This window comes from Syngnathus scovelli, chromosome 20 (genome assembly GCF_024217435.2).
Source record: "Syngnathus scovelli strain Florida chromosome 20, RoL_Ssco_1.2, whole genome shotgun sequence".
Taxonomy (NCBI): Eukaryota; Metazoa; Chordata; class Actinopteri; order Syngnathiformes; family Syngnathidae; genus Syngnathus; species Syngnathus scovelli.
In genome coordinates this window covers 3,897,673-3,923,235 of record NC_090866.1, presented here as the reverse complement: position 1 = coordinate 3,923,235, position 25,563 = coordinate 3,897,673, and the positions used below count along the sequence as shown (strand labels likewise).

The 25,563-nt window shown below is 43.6% G+C and overlaps 2 protein-coding genes across 3 annotated transcripts; one reads left to right on the top strand and one right to left on the bottom strand.

The window, feature by feature from the left end:
* Positions 1–299: 299 nt before the first annotated feature.
* ints7 (integrator complex subunit 7) lies at positions 300–10,184 on the bottom strand. The gene is made up of 20 exons (XM_049756456.2): positions 9,910–10,184; positions 9,643–9,772; positions 9,384–9,530; positions 9,062–9,199; positions 8,915–8,961; positions 8,584–8,783; positions 8,383–8,505; positions 8,123–8,240; positions 7,902–8,039; positions 7,701–7,798; positions 7,326–7,565; positions 7,054–7,191; positions 6,584–6,790; positions 6,153–6,347; positions 5,892–5,995; positions 5,581–5,649; positions 5,097–5,229; positions 4,939–5,037; positions 4,645–4,833; positions 300–1,159 (listed from the first exon to the last, which is right to left on the bottom strand). Exons 1-20 carry the CDS (start codon positions 10,001–10,003, stop codon positions 878–880), a joined length of 2,889 nt encoding a protein of 962 aa, XP_049612413.1. The 5' UTR covers positions 10,004–10,184; the 3' UTR covers positions 300–877.
* A 166-nt stretch (positions 10,185–10,350) lies between these two features.
* On the top strand, positions 10,351–25,521 carry dtl (denticleless E3 ubiquitin protein ligase homolog (Drosophila)). Of its 2 annotated transcripts, XM_049756459.2 has the most exons (15): positions 10,351–10,612; positions 11,072–11,209; positions 11,282–11,374; positions 11,449–11,510; positions 11,611–11,731; positions 21,838–21,903; positions 21,974–22,089; positions 22,169–22,242; positions 22,318–22,424; positions 22,508–22,612; positions 23,082–23,194; positions 23,288–23,377; positions 23,476–23,599; positions 23,802–24,439; positions 25,054–25,521. In XM_049756459.2, exons 1-15 carry the CDS (start codon positions 10,561–10,563, stop codon positions 25,114–25,116), a joined length of 1,962 nt encoding a protein of 653 aa, XP_049612416.1. In that variant the 5' UTR covers positions 10,351–10,560; the 3' UTR covers positions 25,117–25,521. The 2 variants fall into 2 exon arrangements, with proteins under 2 accessions (XP_049612416.1, XP_049612417.2); XM_049756460.2 differs by lacking the exons at positions 10,351–10,612; positions 11,072–11,209; positions 11,282–11,374; positions 11,449–11,510; positions 11,611–11,731 and adding an exon at positions 15,707–15,843.
* The last annotated feature ends 42 nt before the right edge of the window (positions 25,522–25,563 follow it).

The window sequence follows — 25,563 nt, the reverse complement described above, 5'->3', positions numbered from 1 at the left end:
CAATAAACATTTTAAGAACAACAATTCTAAACACACGTTGAAATACTTTTTTTAAAAACCCTAGAATTTAAGCTAATGATTCAAAAATATTAATTTGTTATACTACATGCCACGCTTACGTTCAACATTATTTACAAAAGGTTATCCTTTATTTTGAAATTTCAAAGTGGAAGTCAGGCATTTTCATCTTTCACTTGGGCTCACCTGGTAGCGGTCTCCTCATCCCGGAAGAGCGCAAAGTCTCTATTGTCAAATGATGATGGTTTTATTATCTTGTTAGGAAATCGATCCTCGCTACATCCTGAGAAAGGGCGTGAGTTTAATGTCGAAAAGCAAGTACATGCTTAGCTTTTAATCGTGGAAAAGAAAACCTATTTCATTTGCATCAACTATAATGCATACAATGACAACAGAGTCAGTCAACTAATGCAATCGCAATGTTGTTTGAAATTAGTTAATAAAAGCTTTTGGCACCACACGGTGTAGATAAAGCGCTATATAACTACAGTCCATTTACGATTTACATGATCATTACTACTGGTAGTCTGCCCCCTGATGGTCTTTTTTGTGAAAAACAACTCTGTAATCCAAGGGCATCCATTACTAAAATGTCCTCGACATTACAGCATGATATACAGTATTTGTGGATTAAGAAAGGGTCATGAATGTCCGAGCAATTTCGCATTAGCTGTTTACTGGCTTTTATGCCGCAAATCTTCACCTGCGACGCATACTGTGTAGATAGAATACTGTGTGGCATTCAGTTATAGAGCCCTTGACAGCGTCCAAAACAATGAAATGAAATGAAATGTAGCATTTTATCACTGTAACAAATATGTACATACAGACAAGTGAGCAGCTATTTCTAAAACAATGACTAAAAGCGACTGTACGCGCTCCTCTGAGGAGCAGGCTGAGCTGCGTTTTGTTGCATTTGGTGGCGTAGCTGCTGGGAGTAGGGATCCTCCATGGACTTCACCGACAAAGTAGTCTTGGGTCCGGTCTTCCACTTGATGCCGCTTTCGTCCACCACAGAAGCTTCCACAGTGACAGCATGAGTGCCCAGGATGGAAAAATTGAGCAGGAACTGGGTGCTGAAGTAGTCGTTGTGGGGTTCTACTCGTTGCTCGATCTCATTAGTTGTACTGTCCAGAGGTATCTGAAAAGTATCAAATCAATAAACACATGCAACCTGTTCCTTCCTTTCTCATCTTAATTTCATTATAACAAAAAGACGAGTGAAAGTGAATCAGCATATTTCAAGCAAGATTTTAGACATCTTGTCATCTGATGGCGCCGCGGATGGCTGCCACGGTGAGTCGCTCTCTGTTTCTTTGTGTTATTTTGTGTGTTTTCTGTGTCTTCTGCTGTCCATCCCGGATCACTTTTACTAGAGAAGCACTGTTAAACATCGGTCAGTCTTCTTCTGGTATTTTCTCTCCTGTTCTCTCTGATACAGACTGTTTGTCGGAGATTTTAGCCGGAGCGGCGGTGCTATACAAGCTAGCGCGACGGCGGCGACGCGGAAAACGAGCGGGAGCCCTCGTAAAGCTGAGGCAGAGAGGGTTCCGTTCTGCCCTACCGTCAATTCATCTGACGAATGTCCGCTCCCTGGCGAACAAGATGGACGAACTGCTGCTCCTCACTTCAAGGAACACGGACTTCAGCAGATCCGCCGCGCTGTGTTTTGTTGAGACGTGGCTTAGCGAACGAACCCCCCACCACGCCATGGAGTTAGCTGGGTTTCGGCTAACGCGTGCAGATCGCAGCGCGGAGCTCTCCGGAAAATCAAAGGGAGGTGGTCTCTGTTTCTACATTAATGAACGTTGGTGTACCGATGTCATGGTGTTGAAAGAGTTTTGCAGCCCTCTCCTAGAAACACTTTTCATAAACTGCCGGCCGTTCTATTCACCACGGGAGTTCTCCTCGATCGTCATGGCGGCTGTTTACATCCCACCACACGCACGTGCAAGTGAAGCCACGCAGATGCTGGCTGACCAGGTGACAGACATGGAGAGACTTCTACCAAATTCACTAATCATTGTTCTGGGTGATCTTAACAGGGCGAACCTCGCACACGAACTCCCCAGATACAGACAGCACATAACGTGTCCCACCAGAGGGGCACAGACACTGGACCACTGCTACACCGTAATTAAGGATGCATACCACTCTGTGGCTCGTGCAGCTTTAGGACTCTTGGACCACTGCCTAGTTCATCTGATCTCTGCCTACAGACAGACACTAAAAACTTCTAAGCCTGTGGTGAGGACTGTCAGGAAGTGGACAGTGGAGTCAAGGCAGGACCTCCAAGGCTGCTTTGACTGCACCGATTGGAGTGTTTTTGAAGCTGCAAATTCAGACTTGCATGAACTCACTGACACTGTCACATCATACATCAGTTTTTGTGAGGATCTGTGTGTGCAGACTAAGACCTTCTGCACGTACAACAACGACAAACCTTGGTTTACACCGAACCTTAGGGGGCTGCGCAAAGTCAAGGAGGAGGCCTACAGGAGCGGCGACCGGGACCTGTTCAAGCAGACCAGAAACACACTGAACCGAGAGGTCAGGAAAGCCAGGAGGTGTTACGGGGAGAGCCTGGAGAGACACCTCTCTGCCAATCCTGATCCCTCAACAGTGTGGAAAGGCCTGCAGAGCATCACGGGCTTCAAGAAACGAACCCCCCGTCCTGTGGAGAGCCCAAGGCTCGCTGACCAGCTAAACAGGTTCTACTGCAGGTTTGATCGGTCCTCCCACACAACGGGACCTCCTGCAGCACAATCTACACAATCCACATACTCACCTCCCCCCACAACTGCTCTGTCCACACCTCCATCACCGTGGTCACCGACTCTCTCTCTTGCAGAGGCCGCGCCCGCACTCCAGATTCATGAGGAGGAAGTGCGCCAGATGTTCCGGAGACAAAAGATCAGGAAGGCACCGGGCCCAGACGGCTCTGTCACCTTCCTGCTTGAAAGTCTGCGCTGAGCAGCTGGCGCCCACCTTTGCACGGATCTTCAACCGTTCCCTGGAGCTGTGTGAGGTGCCCTCGTGCTTCAAGAGCTCCACCATCGTTCCAGTGGCCAAGAAGCCCGCCATCACAGGTATGAATGACTATAGACCTGTTGCACTGACATCTGTGGTCATGAAATCTTTCGAGAGGTTAGTACTGAACCACCTGAAGGATGTCACGGGCCCCCTGCTGGACCCCCTCCAGTTTGCCTACCGGGCAAACAGGTCGGTGGATGACGCGGTCAACATGGGACTGCACTACATCCTGCAACACCTGGACACCCCAAGAAAGTACGGCGGGATCCTGTTTGTGGACTTCAGCTCGGCGTTCAACACCATCGCTCCTGACATCCTCCAACAGAAGCTCATCCAGCTTGCGGTGCCTGCCTCCACCTGTCAGTGGATCACCAGCTTCCTGACCAACAGGAGACAGCGTGTGAGGCTGGGGAGCATCACATCTGACACCCTGACCACCAACACTGGAGCCCCTCAGGGATGCGTCCTCTCCCCACTGCTCTTCTCCCTCTACACCAACGATTTCTCCGCAAGTGACTCTTCCGTGAAGCTCCTGAAGTATGCAGACGACGCCACTCTCATCGGACTGATCCAGAACGGTGATGAGACTGCGTACAGACAGGAGGTGGAGCGGCTGGTCCACTGGTGCAGCCAAAACCACCTGGACCTGAACCCGCTCAAGACCGTGGAGATGACAGTGGACTTCAGGCGAGGCCCTTCACCACTTTCACCCCTCACTATCCGCAGTAATACTATTCTCTCCACAGACACCTTCAAGTTCCTGGGAACCACAATCTCTCGGGACCTGAAATGGACCGGCCACATAGACTCTGTCCGGAAGAAGGCCCAGCAGAGGCTGTACTTCCTGAGACAGCTCAAGAAGTTCAACCTGCCACGGGAGCTGCTGAAGACCTTCTACACTGCCATCGTCCTCTGCACCTCCATCACTGTCTGGTTTGGATCGGCCTCCAAACAAGACAAGCACAGACTGCAACGGACAATAAGGACTGCAGAAAAGATAATTGGAATCAACCTCCCATCTATCCAAGACTTGTACCTGTCCAGGACCAGGAAACGTGCAAGTAACATCTCAACAGACCCTTCGCACCCAGGTTGCAGCCTGTTTGAACTACTCCCCTCCGGACGCCGTTATAGAGCTCTGTACACTAAAACCAGCAGACACAGAGACAGCTTCTTCCCCCAGGCTGTCGCTCTGATGAACTCACACCACTCTTAGAGTCTCAGAGTCATTACTGTGCAATAACATCCCGCTTGCCACACCTTTTTTGTCTACACTGTTTGTACTATGTGTCCTCTCTGCATCCATTGCAGCCTGGTCATCCTAGAAGAGGGACCCTCCCATCTGTGGTCTCTTCTCAAGGTTTCTCATTTCCCCTAGCTGGAGTTTTGAGTTTTTCCTTGCCCTCTTGGGAGTTTAAGATCAGGGGGTGTTTGAGAATATCTTTCGTTCTTCACATGTCCTGAGTGTTGTTGTTAGTCACCTAAATGTTGAACAGAGGCTGTGATTTACCGAAGTCAAATTCCTTGTTTGGCATGCTCAAACATGGCGAATAAAAAAGCTCTTGAATCTTGAATATGACCAGTAAAAAAAACCTTGTAGTCTGCTCCTGGTCCCTTGCTCTGAAGAGTTGATGTGACATTGAGACACACCGACTGGATCTTCCTGAAAAGTCCTGGGCTGGAACCATGTTGAACCACCCCCTCGACCTTGAGAGTCAGCTGCTGGTTGTTCTGCACCGGGATAGGCTCGTTTGGTGTTCGTGGGGACGGTGAGAGGGCAAGCTGGAGAAATACGATAAGACGTGCGTCAGCCGTGAGAGTGTACAGCATTAAGGCTCAGTCTGTCAATGACTTATGTTTTATAGTCTACTGGCAAAAACATTTTACCTTGATACTGGTCGATTGAAGCTTTTGAAAGAAGTACCTCTGGAAAGACAGTGGCACCTTCAGCAGTGCGATGATGGCATCACAAAGACAACCTGTATGCTGAAGAAAACATAGTAGTTAAATATGTCCTGTAACCTGCATTAAGTATTTTTTTTTACCAGGTAGGACACAGGTGGATGCTTCTTGTTTAGCGTCTCCACTTCCTCAAGCACGTGGGTAAAGACTGACATCATCCGTCTCTCATATTCACTCTCTGACTGAACGGAGCCAAGGGGGCCATACTCCTGGTAACTACACACATACACGCACGCACGCACAGAGAACAAAGTGATCAGTTCTTGTCTAGTTTTCGGCAACGTTTTTAGTACATCTATGCAACACTGAAGCTAGAACCAGTGCACTGCAACCTCATTAGCATGCATATAAACTAAGTTGACATTTCACGGATGCGTCTCCAACAAGGCACCACATGGAAATGACTAATGTTCCCAAATGTCAGGGCAGTGGCGGTCAGAGAAAAAAATGAATGAAAAAGATGTTTTGACTAAACAGCTGTTGGTAATGTGCCGCTATGGAATCCGAAGTAAATTATATTAAAAATGTATTCCGACTGTATAAATTACTTTTGCAATCGGGGCTTACCTGGCAGCCTGTGGGTCCAATATCAGAGCCTCGATCACGTGAGAGACGAGCAGACAGGTCTGTTGTTGTCTTACCAGGCAGTTAAGAAAAATAAAAAAATATTGCTGCAGAAGGTTTGGAGACCAGGGTTGAAAAGTGATGCACCGATACCAATTTTCCCACAGACACAGTATACGCAAGTACAAACACATTTGAGTACGGTCTCACAATTCTGATGAAAATGTGTTTCAATTTTAATCAAATATTGTTCAGAAACACAAAATGGCAGAAAGCACAATCCTGGTATCAATGCATTTCTAGTAGTAGGATACAGCTCCACATTTCGGAGGGTGGCGCAGTCTGCATCAAACGATGACTGATGTAAGTCGGCGTAGCAGGCGGCAAGACTTTTGAACTCGTCCATGCATAATTTCATCTGAAAACCGTAAATGTACAGTTACTCAGATTTATGAAACAGACAGATAGGCAATTCAATCTTGATTTTTAATTTTAGCACTTAATCATCCATCATCTTTGCTGTTTACCAGTGTAAGAGAAGCTAATGAGGAAAACGGATGGGTGCAATTCTTTACCTGTAGAGAGATGCGGCCGCAACTCTGCAGGTCGTGACCCGTGCTTAGGGCAAGGGAGGTGGCGACGGCCGGGGGAGGGCTTGTCTTGAGGCTGTTGCAGGTGCAAATGAGCTGGGACAGTGCTTGTAGGTTGTCGATGCGCAGCTTAATGAACTCACACTGGAACGTAAGTGGATTTAGAGGAGTGCTGGCTGCCTGGAGGAGAGGATTAATTGCAGAACCTGACATTAACGCCGCAGTCAGGCACGCCTCGAGATGAATTGACAAGATATAGGCAGGTATTATGCGCAAAAATCCGCTAACAGGCTGCGCGGGATCCGATCCAACGGCAAGACTATCAAGAGGATCATCGGCTAGGAGCATCTGTCACCGGTGATGGACTTGGTGTAATAAATGTGGAATGGCAGCCAGATGTCTGGCGGTTTACTGACTGTGAGGGAGGCGATGCCTTTTTGGTAGGAGCGCAGGGCCTTGGCGATGGCGCTCATGGCTCCGCTGTAGTCTCCGTCCTTCATGTGTGTCAAGCACTGCTCGGCCTGGGAGAATTCCTTGAGGCTGTTGAGCCAGAAGTAGAAGTGCTCTGATGCCACGCGCGTTCGCAGGCTCTGGTACAGCTCGCTGGAGAGCTCGTGGCACCCCTGCGGATTCAGGAAAACACTTTCATGCGACCACGCAAAGCTCTACGTAGCAGGGTGCATTGCACCCAGTAGTGATAACTACAATTCTCTTTATAGGTTCACATGCAATTTGAATTCTATTTTATTTTGTAGTGGAACCCATCAGTGACATCGAGACACTCTTACAGCGCCTCCTATGTGTCTTTAGACTAAACTGCCCTTATGTCAAAAAGAAAAAAAACACTGCTACGTTTCCTAGGACATCAATAGGATGTGATGACTACCATGCGAGAAGCCTGCCGTGCGATCCGGTACACAGTCCAGCCATTGGCGACATTGTCAAACTGCTGCTTGATGACAGTCTTTACTTCTGCTGATAGTGATGACTGGCTGGCAACAAAAATCACAGTCGCCAAAGAAACCTAAAAGAGATCATAGAAGATTGAAAGAATGAGGGATAGAATATCAATGTGCCATCTACACAGCAGAGTAGCCTGTTTTGATTGACACATCAGTACAAATGAAAACTACATTGAAATGTGTGCAGTTTTCTCACTAGGAGCTCTTGCTGTTTGTCGGTGGATGAGTGACTGGCCACGCGGTAGAGGTCCACCAGATCTCCAAGCATGCTGTCTCCCAGCACCGGGAGATGGGTGGCAATTGCTGACAGAGTGTGGCACATGAGAACGCGAGAGGAGTCACAAGATAAATGGAGTTGACCGAGCAGGAATTCCACAGCGGACTGGCTCAGGTGAGGGCGACTCTTCAGCAGCTTGACCAATGAGGTGAGGGTGGTCTAACATCATAGATTAGGAAAATTGTAAGCAACCTAGATACTATTTAGAACATTCTTCATGAGACCTCTATCAGGCATTAGTCGACCGAGTTCAGGGAAGGCAGGAAGCAGTTTGTTATTTTCCTGTTGCCTTACTTTAAGCGTAGCCTGGACACTGGGACTGTCGTCTTGACTGCAAAGCATAAGCAGGGACTCCAAACCTAATATTGTATCCTGTTCCAGATGGGCAATATCTGAGGATATACACACATAGACAAATACAAGTCAGTGTAATGAGAAGTAATAACTTGTAAGAAGCTGGCACAAGAAGTGTCAATAAATCATATGTCAACATACCTTTTTCTGGACAGGAAATTACAATATTTGAGAGCACAATGATCCCATGAGCAGCGACAGCCAGGTTGCTGTGGTAACAACACTCCTGTGCCAATTTCACTAGGTCAGTGATCCGAGGGGTAGCGGACACTGAAGAAACTGTTTTGGATCAAAATGATCTAATTACCAGTGTTAAAGCAAATGTGAGGGTTAATTGTGTAGAAAAAAAAAATATATTTTACCGGTTGTCGGAATGAAGTACTGCTTAATTGCAATCGTTTCGGAGAGGGTGGAGAGCACAGCTAACATGCCCAGCTTCAAACTGACATAAGGGCTGCTCAGTGCACACTCACATAGGGTCTGCAAGTGACAATGAAAATCTGATCAGATTTATCATAAAGTTTGGACTGCAAACCACAACTACACAACAGGTTCAACCGCTGAAGTTTAAACAATACCAAATTATGGTAATTTGATTTCAGGTCCGTAGCTGAACCAGTACCTGAGTGTTTTCCCTGATCCAAAGATGTGGAGCCTTTTTCGCCAAAAGCTTTAGATCATTAATCGTCAGTCTCTTAACGGCTTTGCGTGGGTCATCCTTTAGGTATTGAAGGAGGAGCTGTAACTATAGGATCAAAATAAAAAAAGACCTTAAATGGGGCCCTTATGGCAGAAATGGTATGGTCTATCCAAAAGGCACAACCTGTTTGGGGATGTCAATCAGGGAGGAGGCAGCGAGCTGGGTGAAGGTGTGAAGGGTCACGATAACCATGGGCGTGGAAGGGTAAGAGGTGACCAGGTTTTGTAAAAGTTCTCGACTGCTGGATGCCAAACTAGCATCATGGTGCATGTGCTGCAGCATGGGAATCAGCTTCAGTTTCAGGTCAACGGGAGTCTCCAAATCTGAGACAAGTAATGTGACTCCTCAAACAAGAGTATTACACAAAGTGCAGGTGCTACTTTTTGTTAAAAGAAAACTATTAGAATTGAGGTTAGCAACAGTTTCAAGAATTGTCAATAATTTTAAATATTACCTTGAATCATCTCACTGACTTTGTTGCAAATCCCAGCAGCAAAGACTCTGAAAACAGTGGTAAAATAGGAGAGTAGAATTGTGTAATCTAATAAATCATCTTTATAAGTGGTAAAAGTAAATTATGTTTACAGTATACTATCCTTACTTTGACTGTGCAGAAAAGCTGGCTGCAGCAAATATAGCAGCTTCCACTTCCACGTTGTCATGGGAGTCGAGACTCTGGCGAATACTGTGGTGGGCATTCTTCCTCTCTGGGATGATGGAGGCCAAACTGCCAAGCATCCTGATGAAAACGAAAAACATTGTAGACTATCATTGCTCCAATGTCAGCGCAGAACAATGAATACCGGCAATATAGTCAGGCTGGGCAATTAATTGATTTTGTTTACTTTTTCCATATAGCACTATAACAATAACTGTAACAAAGTGCTGTGTACAAAACAGTTCAAAATTCCAATATAGATTACCTCAGAGTAATGGCCCGGGCCACAGGGTCGTTGCTATGGATAACTGAAAACACCCTTTTTACAAATTCGTCCACATTGAGGATTTTTTCGAGGTGTTTTTCACTCTGTTGTGTTACTTTAAGAACACAGAGACGAAGAAAGTTGTTCCTAAAAGCAGAACAATATTAAGTATGCACCCATTCAGGTTTTTTACTATTCTTATGACGGTTACAGAACGCTGGAAAGTCATTAAATTGTAATCCAGATTTAACAGTCATACCCCAGTCTGAATATGTCTGCAAGTTTCAGAAATGCAGAGTTTATGAGGATGGGAAAGGGATACTTGATGAAGAGTTTTGGGAAGAGCACCACAGCTTCACACTGCTCTCCAGGCTTTCCCGATCGCAGCCCTGGAATAAAAGAACATTGAAAACAAGACCTACCAAAACTCTGCAATCCACAACAGCATCATACGGATTAAGACTGGACAGCAATCAATAAGAACTGGAAGCTATGCTAACTCGTGAGCAGGCTAGTATGTCGGCACCTTTGTCAAGCTCCAAGAGTGCGGAATTGGCATCAAGTTCTTGCTCGCCATAGCAAGCCTCCGACAGGAACGAACGAGCGGTAGAAAGAGACATTTTGCTTCCTTTTCCGTCTTAATATTTCACATGTGAATGCACAAACACGATCTTTATTTAGCGTTCATATTGAAACCGGATGTAAACGTCAAAGACATTGTCACAATAAAATACACAACATATACATACAATCCACCAATATGTAATTAGAGTATTCTTAGAACCGTGTTTAACTTTTATTGTCTTATACTTAAACTAGAACGATTCATGTTCATATTTTCAAATATTGAAGTCGTAAATATGTATGTGTGTGTGTGTGTGTGTGTGTGTGTGTGTGCGTGTGTGCGTGTGTGTGCGGGGAGGAGGGGGGGGGAATTTACTTCAAGTGGCGCAAAGAAAGCGGAAGTGAAAGTTCCCCCGGAGCGGAAGTGCCTGTATGAACCAATGGTTGTTCGGAATGCTGGTTTAGCGCGGAATTCAGTCACTGCGTTCAGACGATCGGTTCGCGGGAAAGAAAAGCCACATCAACACAGCGTACTGCTACTAGATAAGGGGAATAACAAATACACATAAATATATTTTGGAATTATCAGATCGGTTCCAACTGAAGCATCGGGATGGTTTTTCGTTCAATTATTGAAAATCGTCTAGGCAGACAACGGCAGAATGGTAAGACAGAATATGCGTTTTTCAAAAGAACAATTCGTTCAGTTTAACGGAAGCTATGACACTTTGGTTATAAATATATGTGTGCTATAATACTACTACTTTAAAATTCGCACAACCCAAGTTGTTTTGTTATGTTGGGTTTCACTGAATTCACTATCATTGCCGTTTAAAATTGGTGATCTACTTGTCTGAGGTTGTGTTTTGTCTTGGTTAGTAGTTGACTTGATCAATGTACAATTGACATTTGATTAGATAGATGAATTCCTTAATTTGTTATAAATTCTGACGTAATACATCATTGAGGTATTTTCATTGAATTGTTGCTCTAGTAATTGACTTGTTACACATTGAGTTCCAAACGTGATTTACATTTACCACTGCCATTGACCATAGCAGTTGTCACATTGACTCAAAACGTAACATCTTTTAAATGATGTTTTTATGCATTAATCTATCCAGCATTACCTACTCAAACCCGGACCATGTATCCCCTGAGCTCCCTTCTGGAAGGCTACCAGTGTGTTCGCAATGATGAACATGTCTCCTATGGCAGCCTTGGTGATTCAGTGCCCCCATTTGGACTATCCTTCTCCTCTGGTAAAGCACTTGATATTTATCATCAGATGATCACTTGTCATTTGACACCAAGCTGTATTCATGTTCTTACAGCGAGGGAGATTCAGGATGTTCTGGCTGTGGCAAATGAAGAAGGCATTGTTAGGATTTACAACACTGAGGGGCGAGGAGACCGACTTCTGAAAGGTGCAGCATGACACATTTTCTGCAGCCTCACATCCTTTTGGAATAGAATAATTTAAGTGTGTGTATACCTGCAGAATGGCTGGCTCACGAGAATGCTGTCTTTGACATAGCATGGGTGCCTGGGGAGTCTCAATTGGTAAGATGTAATGCCACCCCCTACCTAGCAATGTACGTATAAACATTGCACACAAAGCTTTGTTTTACAATTGTTTTTTATTATCATGCATCCACCTTAGGTGACTGCTGCAGGCGACCAGATGGCCAGGTTGTGGGATGTGAAGTCAGGCGAGCTGTTAGGTGGTTTCAGGGGCCACCTCTGCAGCCTCAAATCTGTTGCATTCACTTCAGAGGACAAAGGTGTGACTTCTTAGTTTTCAAAAAGCAGCATGGTGCAGAGTGAATGAGTGGTTAGCACAACCGTACCAAGTCAAGTCAAGTTTATTTGTATAGCCCTAAATCACAAACAGTCTCAAAGGGCTTCACATAGACAAAAATTGACAATTATTCTCAAAGCATCCCCTGATCTTAAGCTCCCTAAAGGGCAAGGAAAAACTCAAAAAACCCTACCAGGGGAAAATGAGAAACCTTGAGAAGGGACCACAGATGGAAGGATCCCCCTTTCAGGATCACCAGGTTGTAATGGATGCAGAGAGGGCACAAGTAATACATAATATGAAAATCAATGAAAAAATGGATGTCGGAGGTGCCCTCGATTGTCCTGGCAGTGTCTTCAAGGAGGTTGAGTTGCAGTTTCCTCATCTTGAATTGGTCCCCGAGAATCCAGCTAGCCGCTATCAGCTTTTGCGCCACCTATTCCCCTCCCCAGCCAGGGAGGGGGGGGGGGGAGAGAGAGAACAAAAACAAACTCCGGCCGAATCGAAAGTTAGTTAAAGGCCATCTCATAGAAATGTGTCTTTAAACGTGTCTTAAATGTTTCTACTGAGGTAGCAGTTCTAATATACATTGGTAGGGCATGCCAAAGCTCTGGAGCCCGAATAGAGAATGCTCTATAACCTGCAGAAATTTTCTTGGCCCTCGGTGTAACTAAAAGACTAGCGCTTTGCAAACGAAGGTTGTGAGACGGAACATAAGGAACGACTAGGTCGACGAGATATGAAGGCGCTAAGCCATGCAGTGATTTATAGGTTAGTAGAAGAACCTTGAAGTCACATCTTAAATGGACTGGGAGCCAATGTAAGTTGGCTAATATTGGGGTAATGTGATCAAATTTTCTTGTCCGTGAGAGCAGCCTCGCAGCAGCATTTTGTACTAACTGTAGATTTTTGATGAGGGACTTAGGAAGACCAGAGAATAATACATTACAGTAGTTCAGGCGCGACGTGACGAACGCATGTATAATAGTTTCCGCATCCCCGGTCGAGAGGATCGGACGAATCTTAGCAATATTACGAAGGTGAAAAAACGCAATTCTGGTTATATTCTTAATGTGTTTTTGAAAGGAGAGCGTTTGGTCAAATATTACCCCGAGATTAGTTACAGTATCACTTAGTGATAGTACGGTTATCTATAGTTATAGTGGTTTCCTTAAATAAGTGTTGATAACGAGTAGGACCAATTATCAACATCTCAGTTTTATCTGGGTTAAGACGAAGGAAGTTGAGAGACATCCATTGCTTGATCTCCGCAAGGCACGCCTCGAGATTACAACAGTCCCGCGGATCTGTCATCGATAACGGCATATATAATTGGGTGTCATCTGCGTAGAATTGAAAACTAATATTATATTTACGTATTATGTCCCCAAGCGGAATCATATAAATATTAAATGGAATCGGTCCGAGTACCGATCCCTGTGGGACACCACACTTAACATTATTGCCATGGACCACTCGGTGCGTCCTGTCTGATAGATAGGAATAGAACCAGCCTAGTGCTGACCCTGAGATACCAACACAACTTTTAAGACGCCCTAATAAAATATCGAAATCTACAGTGTCAAAGGCAGCACTAAGATCGAGTAGTAACAATACAGACGACGTATTTGAATCCATAGCTATGAGGAGATCATTAGTCACTTTAGCAAGTGCTGTCTCTATGGAATGATTAGCTCTAAAACGAGACTGAAAAGAGTCATATCGATTATTAGCGACCATGTAATCAATAAGCTGCTGCGCTACTACTTTTTCAAGAAATTTTGCTATGAATGGGAGGTTTGAAACTGGCCTATAATTACTGAGACAGTCCGGGTCAAGATTTGCTCGCTTAAGTAACGGTTTAATAATAGCGGTTTTAAAGGATGTTGGCACTATCCCAGAGGAGACAGACAGATTGATTATATTTAAGACGGACGGTCCTAAAATTGGAAATAATTCTTTAAGTAGTTTGGCTGGAAGCAGGTCGAGTAAACATGTTGTTTGTTTAGCCGCACTAACCAATTGTGTAAGCCTTTCAAGTGACACGCTTTTAAAATTTGAGAGGGTTATTGCATGATCCCCAGCGCTAGTAACCGGCGGAGCGATTGGAATGGTATTCTTGATCTCGTCCCTAATGGACTCAATCTTTTGAGCAAAAAATTTCATAAACTCGTCAGCTGAGTGGAAGGAGCTATCCGGGGTCGGTTGGCGTAGAGTTAGCTTTGCCACTGTATAAAATAAGTATTTAGGATTGTTTTTATTGAGATTAATGACTTGCGAAAAATACCGAGTTTTTGCTAAGATAAGCGCATCTTAGACTTAGACTTAGACTTAGACTCAACTTTATATTTCAGGAGGCTGTCCTTCCATGCCTGATGGAAAACCTCAAGTTTGGTTAAACACCATCTGTGCTCATGCTTTCTACATAATTGCTTAAGCCAGTGGTTCCCAAACTTTTTCAGGCTAGCGCCCCCTTGGCTCCCCAGTGAATTCCTAGCGCGCCCCTCCCCCGTCCACTGACTCGTCCTACTGCACATGTGTACAAATCGTCGCCCCCCCTTGACTGACTCGTCCTACTGCACATGTGTACAAATCATCAAACAAATGTTCGAACTTCTGACTTCGACTTCGGACTGCTGCCACCCTACCGCCCCCTTCAACTTCTGACTTAGACTTCGGACTGCCGCCCCCTTCGTCCTCACCGCCTCCCTACCGCCCTCTTCGTCCTCACCGCCCCCCCAGATCTTTCCACCGCCCCCAGGGGGTCGGTACCACCCACTTTGGGAACCACTGGCTTAAGCGTACGTGTTTCATCTGTGAACCACAGAGTTGGCCATCTACGGCGAGTTTTCAGACGTAGCGGCGCCACAGAGTCGATGGCTTTTAATAATGTCGCATTGAATTCATTTGTAAGATTATCAATAGAGCCGCTGTATGCGGGAAACATGGCAGTTGCCGGCGACAGTAACTCAGATAGCGCAGTTGCAGTCATGGAGTTAAAATTACAGCTGCTATAATTCTGATTGCTCTCTTGTCTTTGACAAGGAACTAAAATTTCAAATTTTATTAAGAAATGATCAGACAAAACAGTAGTGTATGGCAGTACTGCTATATTTGAGGTTGCTAGTCCCCGGGATAATACCAGATTTAAGGTATTTCCATTCTTATGCGTTGCTGCCTGTACGGATTGCGTAAAACCAAACCTATCGATTAAAGTCTGAAATGCCGAAGTCAGTGGTTCTGACGGTGAATTCATGTGGATGTTGAAATCACCCATGATAACTATATTATCTGCATTTGTCACTAGATCAGCCACAAATTCTGAAAATTCATCCAGGAAGCCAGAGTAAGCCCCGGGTGGACGGTAAATAACAGCAAGATAGAATGACGGTAAAGCAGTGGATCGGACAATGAGAACTTCAAATGTTTTAAATACGTGAATTGAGCGTACCACAGTTTTGAGGTTGTTTTCAAAATAACTGTCTTAGGTTAATTACCATATTTTTCGGACTATAAGTCGCGTTTTGTCTCATAGTTTGGGGGGGGGCGACTTATATGTGAAATTATTCACAAATTTTTACTTAATCATTAACACATTACTTACTTACTAGTATAGTTGATCACTTCACATGTTATTTCATTTTAAACCGTATGAGGGTACACTATGGCTGTGGAATAATTGGAGCCTCATTGACAATGAGTTCCATTCACTGACTTCCGGGGTCAGGAGATTTAATGATTTGGAGTGACACAGATGGTTCGATAAACTTGTTATTTATGTTATAGTTATTTGACGTATAGTTTATTAAGAGTAGCAACGTGTATGTTGTTAGACTTCAGTAGTTTCCGATTTTCTAGCGAGGCCGTGAAAGGGAAGAACGATAATGCCACCCCCTACCTAGCAATGTACGTATAAACATTGCACACAAAGCTTTGTTTTACAATTGTTTTTTATTATCATGCATCCACCTTAGGTGACTGCTGCAGGCGACCAGATGGCCAGGTTGTGGGATGTGAAGTCAGGCGAGCTGTTAGGTGGTTTCAGGGGCCACCTCTGCAGCCTCAAATCTGTTGCATTCACTTCAGAGGACAAAGGTGTGACTTCTTAGTTTTCAAAAAGCAGCATGGTGCAGAGTGAATGAGTGGTTAGCACAACCGTACCAAGTCAAGTCAAGTTTATTTGTATAGCCCTAAATCACAAACAGTCTCAAAGGGCTTCACATAGACAAAAATTGACAATTATTCTCAAAGCATCCCCTGATCTTAAGCTCCCTAAAGGGCAAGGAAAAACTCAAAAAACCCTACCAGGGGAAAATGAGAAACCTTGAGAAGGGACCACAGATGGAAGGATCCCCCTTTCAGGATCACCAGGTTGTAATGGATGCAGAGAGGGCACAAGTAATACATAATATGAAAATCAATGAAAAAATGGATGTCGGAGGTGCCCTCGATTGTCCTGGCAGTGTCTTCAAGGAGGTTGAGTTGCAGTTTCCTCATCTTGAATTGGTCCCCGAGAATCCAGCTAGCCGCTATCAGCTTTTGCGCCACCTATTCCCCTCCCCAGCCAGGGAGGGGGGGGGGGGAGAGAGAGAACAAAAACAAACTCCGGCCGAATCGAAAGTTAGTTAAAGGCCATCTCATAGAAATGTGTCTTTAAACGTGTCTTAAATGTTTCTACTGAGGTAGCAGTTCTAATATACATTGGTAGGGCATTCCAAAGCTCTGGAGCCCGAATAGAGAATGCTCTATAACCTGCAGAAATTTTCTTGGCCCTCGGTGTAACTAAAAGACTAGCGCTTTGCAAACGAAGGTTGTGAGACGGAACATAAGGAACGACTAGGTCGACGAGATATGAAGGCGCTAAGCCATGCAGTGATTTATAGGTTAGTAGAAGAACCTTGAAGTCACATCTTAAATGGACTGGGAGCCAATGTAAGTTGGCTAATATTGGGGTAATGTGATCAAATTTTCTTGTCCGTGAGAGCAGCCTCGCAGCAGCATTTTGTACTAACTGTAGATTTTTGATGAGGGACTTAGGAAGACCAGAGAATAATACATTACAGTAGTTCAGGCGCGACGTGACGAACGCATGTATAATAGTTTCCGCATCCCCGGTCGAGAGGATCGGACGAATCTTAGCAATATTACGAAGGTGAAAAAACGCAATTCTGGTTATATTCTTAATGTGTTTTTGAAAGGAGAGCGTTTGGTCAAATATTACCCCGAGATTAGTTACAGTATCACTTAGTGATAGTACGGTTATCTATAGTTATAGTGGTTTCCTTAAATAAGTGTTGATAACGAGTAGGACCAATTATCAACATCTCAGTTTTATCTGGGTTAAGACGAAGGAAGTTGAGAGACATCCATTGCTTGATCTCCGCAAGGCACGCCTCGAGATTACAACAGTCCCGCGGATCTGTCATCGATAACGGCATATATAATTGGGTGTCATCTGCGTAGAATTGAAAACTAATATTATATTTACGTATTATGTCCCCAAGCGGAATCATATAAATATTAAATGGAATCGGTCCGAGTACCGATCCCTGTGGGACACCACACTTAACATTATTGCCATGGACCACTCGGTGCGTCCTGTCTGATAGATAGGAATAGAACCAGCCTAGTGCTGACCCTGAGATACCAACACAACTTTTAAGACGCCCTAATAAAATATCGAAATCTACAGTGTCAAAGGCAGCACTAAGATCGAGTAGTAACAATACAGACGACGTATTTGAATCCATAGCTATGAGGAGATCATTAGTCACTTTAGCAAGTGCTGTCTCTATGGAATGATTAGCTCTAAAACGAGACTGAAAAGAGTCATATCGATTATTAGCGACCATGTAATCAATAAGCTGCTGCGCTACTACTTTTTCAAGAAATTTTGCTATGAATGGGAGGTTTGAAACTGGCCTATAATTACTGAGACAGTCCGGGTCAAGATTTGCTCGCTTAAGTAACGGTTTAATAATAGCGGTTTTAAAGGATGTTGGCACTATCCCAGAGGAGACAGACAGATTGATTATATTTAAGACGGACGGTCCTAAAATTGGAAATAATTCTTTAAGTAGTTTGGCTGGAAGCAGGTCGAGTAAACATGTTGTTTGTTTAGCCGCACTAACCAATTGTGTAAGCCTTTCAAGTGACACGCTTTTAAAATTTGAGAGGGTTATTGCATGATCCCCAGCGCTAGTAACCGGCGGAGCGATTGGAATGGTATTCTTGATCTCGTCCCTAATGGACTCAATCTTTTGAGCAAAAAATTTCATAAACTCGTCAGCTGAGTGGAAGGAGCTATCCGGGGTCGGTTGGCGTAGAGTTAGCTTTGCCACTGTATAAAATAAGTATTTAGGATTGTTTTTATTGAGATTAATGACTTGCGAAAAATACCGAGTTTTTGCTAAGATAAGCGCATCTTAGACTTAGACTTAGACTTAGACTCAACTTTATATTTCAGGAGGCTGTCCTTCCATGCCTGATGGAAAACCTCAAGTTTGGTTAAACACCATCTGTGCTCATGCTTTCTACATAATTGCTTAAGCCAGTGGTTCCCAAACTTTTTCAGGCTAGCGCCCCCTTGGCTCCCCAGTGAATTCCTAGCGCGCCCCTCCCCCGTCCACTGACTCGTCCTACTGCACATGTGTACAAATCGTCGCCCCCCCTTGACTGACTCGTCCTACTGCACATGTGTACAAATCATCAAACAAATGTTCGAACTTCTGACTTCGACTTCGGACTGCTGCCACCCTACCGCCCCCTTCAACTTCTGACTTAGACTTCGGACTGCCGCCCCCTTCGTCCTCACCGCCTCCCTACCGCCCTCTTCGTCCTCACCGCCCCCCCAGATCTTTCCACCGCCCCCAGGGGGTCGGTACCACCCACTTTGGGAACCACTGGCTTAAGCGTACGTGTTTCATCTGTGAACCACAGAGTTGGCCATCTACGGCGAGTTTTCAGACGTAGCGGCGCCACAGAGTCGATGGCTTTTAATAATGTCGCATTGAATTCATTTGTAAGATTATCAATAGAGCCGCTGTATGCGGGAAACATGGCAGTTGCCGGCGACAGTAACTCAGATAGCGCAGTTGCAGTCATGGAGTTAAAATTACAGCTGCTATAATTCTGATTGCTCTCTTGTCTTTGACAAGGAACTAAAATTTCAAATTTTATTAAGAAATGATCAGACAAAACAGTAGTGTATGGCAGTACTGCTATATTTGAGGTTGCTAGTCCCCGGGATAATACCAGATTTAAGGTATTTCCATTCTTATGCGTTGCTGCCTGTACGGATTGCGTAAAACCAAACCTATCGATTAAAGTCTGAAATGCCGAAGTCAGTGGTTCTGACGGTGAATTCATGTGGATGTTGAAATCACCCATGATAACTATATTATCTGCATTTGTCACTAGATCAGCCACAAATTCTGAAAATTCATCCAGGAAGCCAGAGTAAGCCCCGGGTGGACGGTAAATAACAGCAAGATAGAATGACGGTAAAGCAGTGGATCGGACAATGAGAACTTCAAATGTTTTAAATACGTGAATTGAGCGTACCACAGTTTTGAGGTTGTTTTCAAAATAACTGTCTTAGGTTAATTACCATATTTTTCGGACTATAAGTCGCGTTTTGTCTCATAGTTTGGGGGGGGGCGACTTATATGTGAAATTATTCACAAATTTTTACTTAATCATTAACACATTACTTACTTACTAGTATAGTTGATCACTTCACATGTTATTTCATTTTAAACCGTATGAGGGTACACTATGGCTGTGGAATAATTGGAGCCTCATTGACAATGAGTTCCATTCACTGACTTCCGGGGTCAGGAGATTTAATGATTTGGAGTGACACAGATGGTTCGATAAACTTGTTATTTATGTTATAGTTATTTGACGTATAGTTTATTAAGAGTAGCAACGTGTATGTTGTTAGACTTCAGTAGTTTCCGATTTTCTAGCGAGGCCGTGAAAGGGAAGAACGATCCAGGGTGCTTGCTTGGAGCACACAAGCGCTTGCTTGTTGAACTCTTGTTTTGTGAAATAAAGAGCCGGTTACCAAACCCACGTCTTGCCTGGTACTTTGGTAATGCTACTATATAGTTATATACGTAGATCTGTGGAATAGTTGGAGCCGCAACTGACAACGAGGCTGACATCAGCGGCACACGTAGGTCCGGAGTCAACAGCTGTTTTTTTTTTTTTTTTTTTTAAATTGACACAGAGGATGAATATTCCAACGGCTTTAATGATTTGGAATGACACGGATGATTCGTTAAAATTGTTGTCTATATTACATTTATTTGATATATCTAGTCTCCACCAGACTCGCCAACAGCTTCTTTCTCCAGGCTGTTAGGGCCCTGAACTCGCTACCCCCTTCTGCGTAGCGTGCGGCACTGTTGCGCTATTTTCGGGAATGTCTGCTGTACGCGCACTTGCCCCTTTTTTTTTCTGCTCCTCTTATTTATTTATTTATTGTTGTGTTATTTATTCATTATTTATTCAGCACGCTTTTGTTATACTTGTTTACTTGTTTGTCTGTTGTGAGCCATGTCTTGTCACCGTGGGATAGGGGGGAACGAAATTTCGGTTTGTTTGCGTGTCTTTGGCATGTGGAGAAATTGACAATAAAGCTGACTTTGACTTTGACTAACGTCAGCGGCACACGTAGTTCCGGCGTCAACAGCTGTGTTTTTTTTTAATTTTTTTTTTTTAAGTGACATAAGACGAAGACTCCAATGGATTTAATGATTTGGAGTGACACGGATGGTTCGATAAAGTTGTTGTTTATATTATTGTTATTTGATATGCAGTCAAACATCGGTTTTCGAGTGTCCCGGTTCTCGAACAAATCAGAATTCGAACGAAAAATTCGAGATTTCTTTGCTTCGGTTGTTGAACAAAATTCGGAGGTCGAACCTCGTGAGATGAGCCGAAAGGACCCGAGAAAACCCGACCGCGCGGCCCGGATGCCGACTGACTTTGTTCGTTATTGTATTTTCGTTACTTTGAGGATTGTATTAACCCCTAATCATGCCTCCAAAGAATGCAAGTGGGAGCAGTAAAACCATCCTCGCTCTTAAAGCAATGCGACAGTGAGTGCCCGGTTGCGCGATCGGACCAAATTAAGCTCCCTGCGCACTGAGGTTCACTTAAATTTTGGAAAGTACATCAGGACTTTAAAAATATTTTCTAAATTTCAGCGACGGCTCTGTCACAATAATGCGACCAGCACGGTGCAGTTGTGCGGTCGGCGGCGCGCTACGGTTGCGCGTTCGGCGGTGCGCTGCAGTTGCGCAATCAGACAAAAATGCGCAAGTGAAAAAATGCTTAAAAAAGGCGTTTTTATTTAGTCTTGGAACAGATTAATTTTTTTTCCATTATTTGTAATAGGAAAAATAGATTAGGAATTCGACCGATTCACTTCTCAAACCGCCTTCTGGAACGGATTGTGGTCAAAAACCGAGGTTTGACTGTATAGTTTATATATTGTTATATATGGGCCTGTGGAATAATTTGAACTGCAACTGACAACAAGGATGACGAATTCGATCAATGGATTTAATGATTTGGAGTGACACAGATGGTTTGATAAACGTGTTATTTATGTTATAGTTATTTAAATAACTGTTAATGTTACATCAGGCCTCAACTCCTCGTTTGTGTTTACGTTACGTTAGCATATCGTATCGTTTAGCCTGTTGTTGCTGGTTCATGTCTGTTCTTGGTGTTGGATTTTGTCAAATAAATTTCCCCCAAAATGCGACTTAAACTCCGGTGCGACTCATGTTTTTTTTCCTCTTTATTGTGCATTTTATGGCTGATGCGACTTGTACTACGGAGCGAGTTTTAGTCCGAAAAATACGGTAAATATTTTAAATTGTTCTTAGGTGTGAATTTGAGTGTAGCCACGAGCCACTAAATTTAAATTTGCCCTTCGCCCGAGTGAGATGGGATAGGCTTCAGATCATCTGTATTATTAGTGAAGTATTAGAGAAAAATAGATGAACATATAACAACTATGTTTGCAAAAATTAATATTTTCCTATTATATTAATGTTGTTTGTCTTCTCACAGCTGTATTCTGTACTGGCGCAAGAGACGGGAATATTTTGGTGTGGGATACCAGATGCAGCAAAAAAGGTACAAACTTACATTTATTTTTCATTATACTTTAACAGATTGAACTTATTACAATTTGTATTCTTCATAGATGGTTACTACAAACCAGTGAAACAAATCCAGGGTGCTCATAACAAAGCAGAGACAAACCCTCCATCGAAAACAAAGAAAAGACGACTCAGTGTTCGCGGCATGGCTCCCAGTGTGGTGAGTTTCCTTGACGTAAAAATGTTCAAGCAAATCGAGCCTTGTGTTGCAGCAATTCTGACCATCCCATGTTTTGCAGGACACCCAGCAGAGTGTCACTGTGGTGTTATTTCAAGATCAGCACACTCTCATCTCCTCGGGGGCAGTTGATGGGTTAGACGCACCTCCTCGTATTTTATGTTGAACTTTGATTATCAGGTTAATCATGTTTGTTTTTTACCTTAAAAGGTTTGTGAAGATGTGGGACCTGAGGAAAAACTACACCGCGCACCATCACGAACCTGTAGCCCTGCAGACGTACCCGTATGCCGGCTCTTCTATGCGTATGCGTCTCGGTTAGTTCTGCACTTTGGACTCTTCCTCACATGAACTTGTATTCAAATGACAGCAAAAGTGACACGCTATTCTTGTATTCTAGGTTATTCTGGTCTTGTCCTGGACTCCACGAGGTCTAATGTCATGTGCAACTGCACTGATGACAACATTTACATGTTCAATGTCAGTGGAATCAAAACTACACCAGGTAAACCAAAAACTATACTTATATCGATTAACAAAACGGGACTTCCAGTGTAATTTTTAACCAGTTCTCGTCACAAGATGGAGCTATAAACTAAAAGGAGTACAGTAAGATAACCTTTAATAACTACACAGAGGGCAACATTTTCAACAGTAAAAAACATGTAATAAGAACTAAACTAAACTCACAGGTTTTGTTTGACTTAAGAAACATTCTATATTTTCTCAAAAAGTTGTCCAAATGCTGACTTATCCAACTTCTGTGATATTTGATTTGAGAGGTTTCACATTAGTCTTATCGTAGTCGTGATGTCGACAGGGTCAGTTTGCAAGACGGATCTATTATGAAATTCATTACAACACCTGCACAGTTTAAAAATGATACTTACTCAAACGGTCGCTGCAAAAGTTACTCAATAATTTTGGGCCACAGTCATGTTTTTGTTACTCATTCCAGTTTTTTTCCCCCACAGAGGCTGTGTTCAGTGGCCACCAAAACTCATCTTTTTACATCAAATCCACAATTAGTCCAAATAACCAGTTTTTGGCCAGTGGCTCAAGTGATAACCACACATACATATGGAAGGTACATCATAATTTCGTGAAAAAAAAGTAAACGCTTATTTATTTGCCGTGAATCCAAATGATCAGAACACCTGTACATAATTTTCCATTTCAGATCTCTGATCCTACGCAGCCTCCCATGACTCTTCAAGGCCATAGTGAGGAAGTGACATCTGTTGCATGGTGCCCAACAGACTTCACTAAGGTGAGATGATGGTCTTGAAAGCTTTCAAGCAAAGCAGGTAGAAAGATTGATTTCTTCTTTGTTTATATATATTTTTTAATTCTCTTCTCTAATGGCAGATCGCTTCCTGCTCCGATGACCACACTGTGCGCATCTGGCGCTTACGTCGTGAAATGGGCGGAGAACAGTCATCAGTGGGAGAGGCCAATCTTGTTGGCTGGGCACGTCCAAAAAGTCCACGCAGTAAGGACAATTTTTGTAAATAGCTGATAAATTATTATTCAGACCGATTACTATCCATCCTTAATTGTTTTATAGCTCACTCTATTGGCACACCTATAATGTGTTTTTTTTCTGATGTCATTATGTTGTGCTTTGTCATAAAAAAATAAATAAACACTATCTCATATTGTTTGCTGAATCTTCATTTGATCTGTGTTTTTAGAACTTTCGAATCCCACTGAGACAACACCTGCTAAGGAGCAGAGGGTTGAGAGCATTGGAGGCCTGGCCTCTCCGTGCCTCGCCTACTGTGCTCCCAGTGGTGCCGCCTTACCGCTCTCCTCCAGCACCACCTCACCTGTCCATTGTCAGCAAGCCAAAGCTGCTAATTATCAGAGAACTTCCATCAAGTCCTGGCTCTCCCCCAGTCAAGGATCTCCAAGCCAAAAGAGCCCTCTGCTGTGTAAAGTTCTGAGTCCGTGTCCTCAGAGCCCAACGAATTGCACTTCTCCTTTGGCACCGCAAGCCAAACGCAGGCTGGAGACTGTCAACGGCTCAACTAATGAATGTGAGGGCACAAAACTGAGCGAGTGTGTCTCCGAACTCTACCCTGTTGCCAAAAGGTGCAAGGGCCAGTCTGGTATCGCCCGCCCAGCTCAAGGGGATCTGCCACACACAGACAATCATATTGAGGAAGCCCGAGAATCATCAATACAGTCTGGAAAGGAAAACTACTGCCCTGGGGTGAGCGACTGGCTGTCAGCAATGGGCCAAAAGATGAGAGGAAACTCTCGTAGCCCTCGTGGCCCTCGAAGCCCCAGTGCTGCAAAGAAACAAGCGGGCAAGACGTCAGCATCACCAGTAAGCATTTTGAGCAATTCCGACCAAATGTCTTGTTGTCCCTGGGTGCAAATATTTTAGCTTTATTATTATTATTTTTAAAATAGTTCTTTTGTATTCTATGTTCTAACATATTAATATTTCTCATTGACTTGCATGTTTAACAAGAAGGATTTGGGTTGACTGAGTCACAAGGAATGCATTAAAATGCACATGATAGATCTGTGCTATTCCTGGATGCTTGCAATTACAAAATCCCTGCAAAATGGCACGGAATAAATTACAAGCGTTAGTCCTAATAGGATATTAAGTCTGGGTTTGTATTGACAGGTCCAGGGTTCATACCAGACTCCAATTATAGACGTACAAACTACACCCCTTGCATGACACAAGTAGTTTAACTTGCACCTCACAAGACACAAAAAGTGATTTATTTTTTTTTCTTCCTGCTCTTTACGGCAGCTATCATGATTCAGGCATTCTGAATATGTTGCCAGTCAAGAAAATCATGCTCAGCTCTCTTGCAACTTCATTGAGAGTTGTTGTGAACTGAAAAGAAATTCGTAGACCATGATGCAAGATGTCGCTGAAATAAAACCTGCAGTTAAATCTTTTCTCTAATTTCCCTTTTTCAGACTTTGAATTCACCGCAGAACATGAAAAAAATCTCCTCCTATTTCATGAGAGGCACAGACTGACCCATCAGCATCCATGAGTAGTGCCTCAACATTTTTGACGATGTGCAGTCACTGACTGACAGGTGTGTAATGAAAAAAAATTCTGAGTAATTATTTTACTCTTCCATGCTACACTTAGGAGCCGCATTTGACACAACTCTTTCCATTTTATCTGGTTGTTGATGCAAAAACTTTTAAGATCCAGATAAATTGTCTCATTAAGCACATAAGTTAACGTAGTAATTATTCAGTTCATCTTGGAGCCCTACTATGAACATGTGTATCAAGTACATCAACTCATTTCTGCTCACCATTTCTGTTCTTATGCTCCAGTTGTTAATATGTACAAAATAGCAGGTGGTTATTTGTGACACCCTGTTGAATGGACAGATGTTTATTAAAATGAAAATATTTCAAAACTATAAATGGCGTTCTGTGCTTGATTTTCATGTCTATCCACTACAGAAA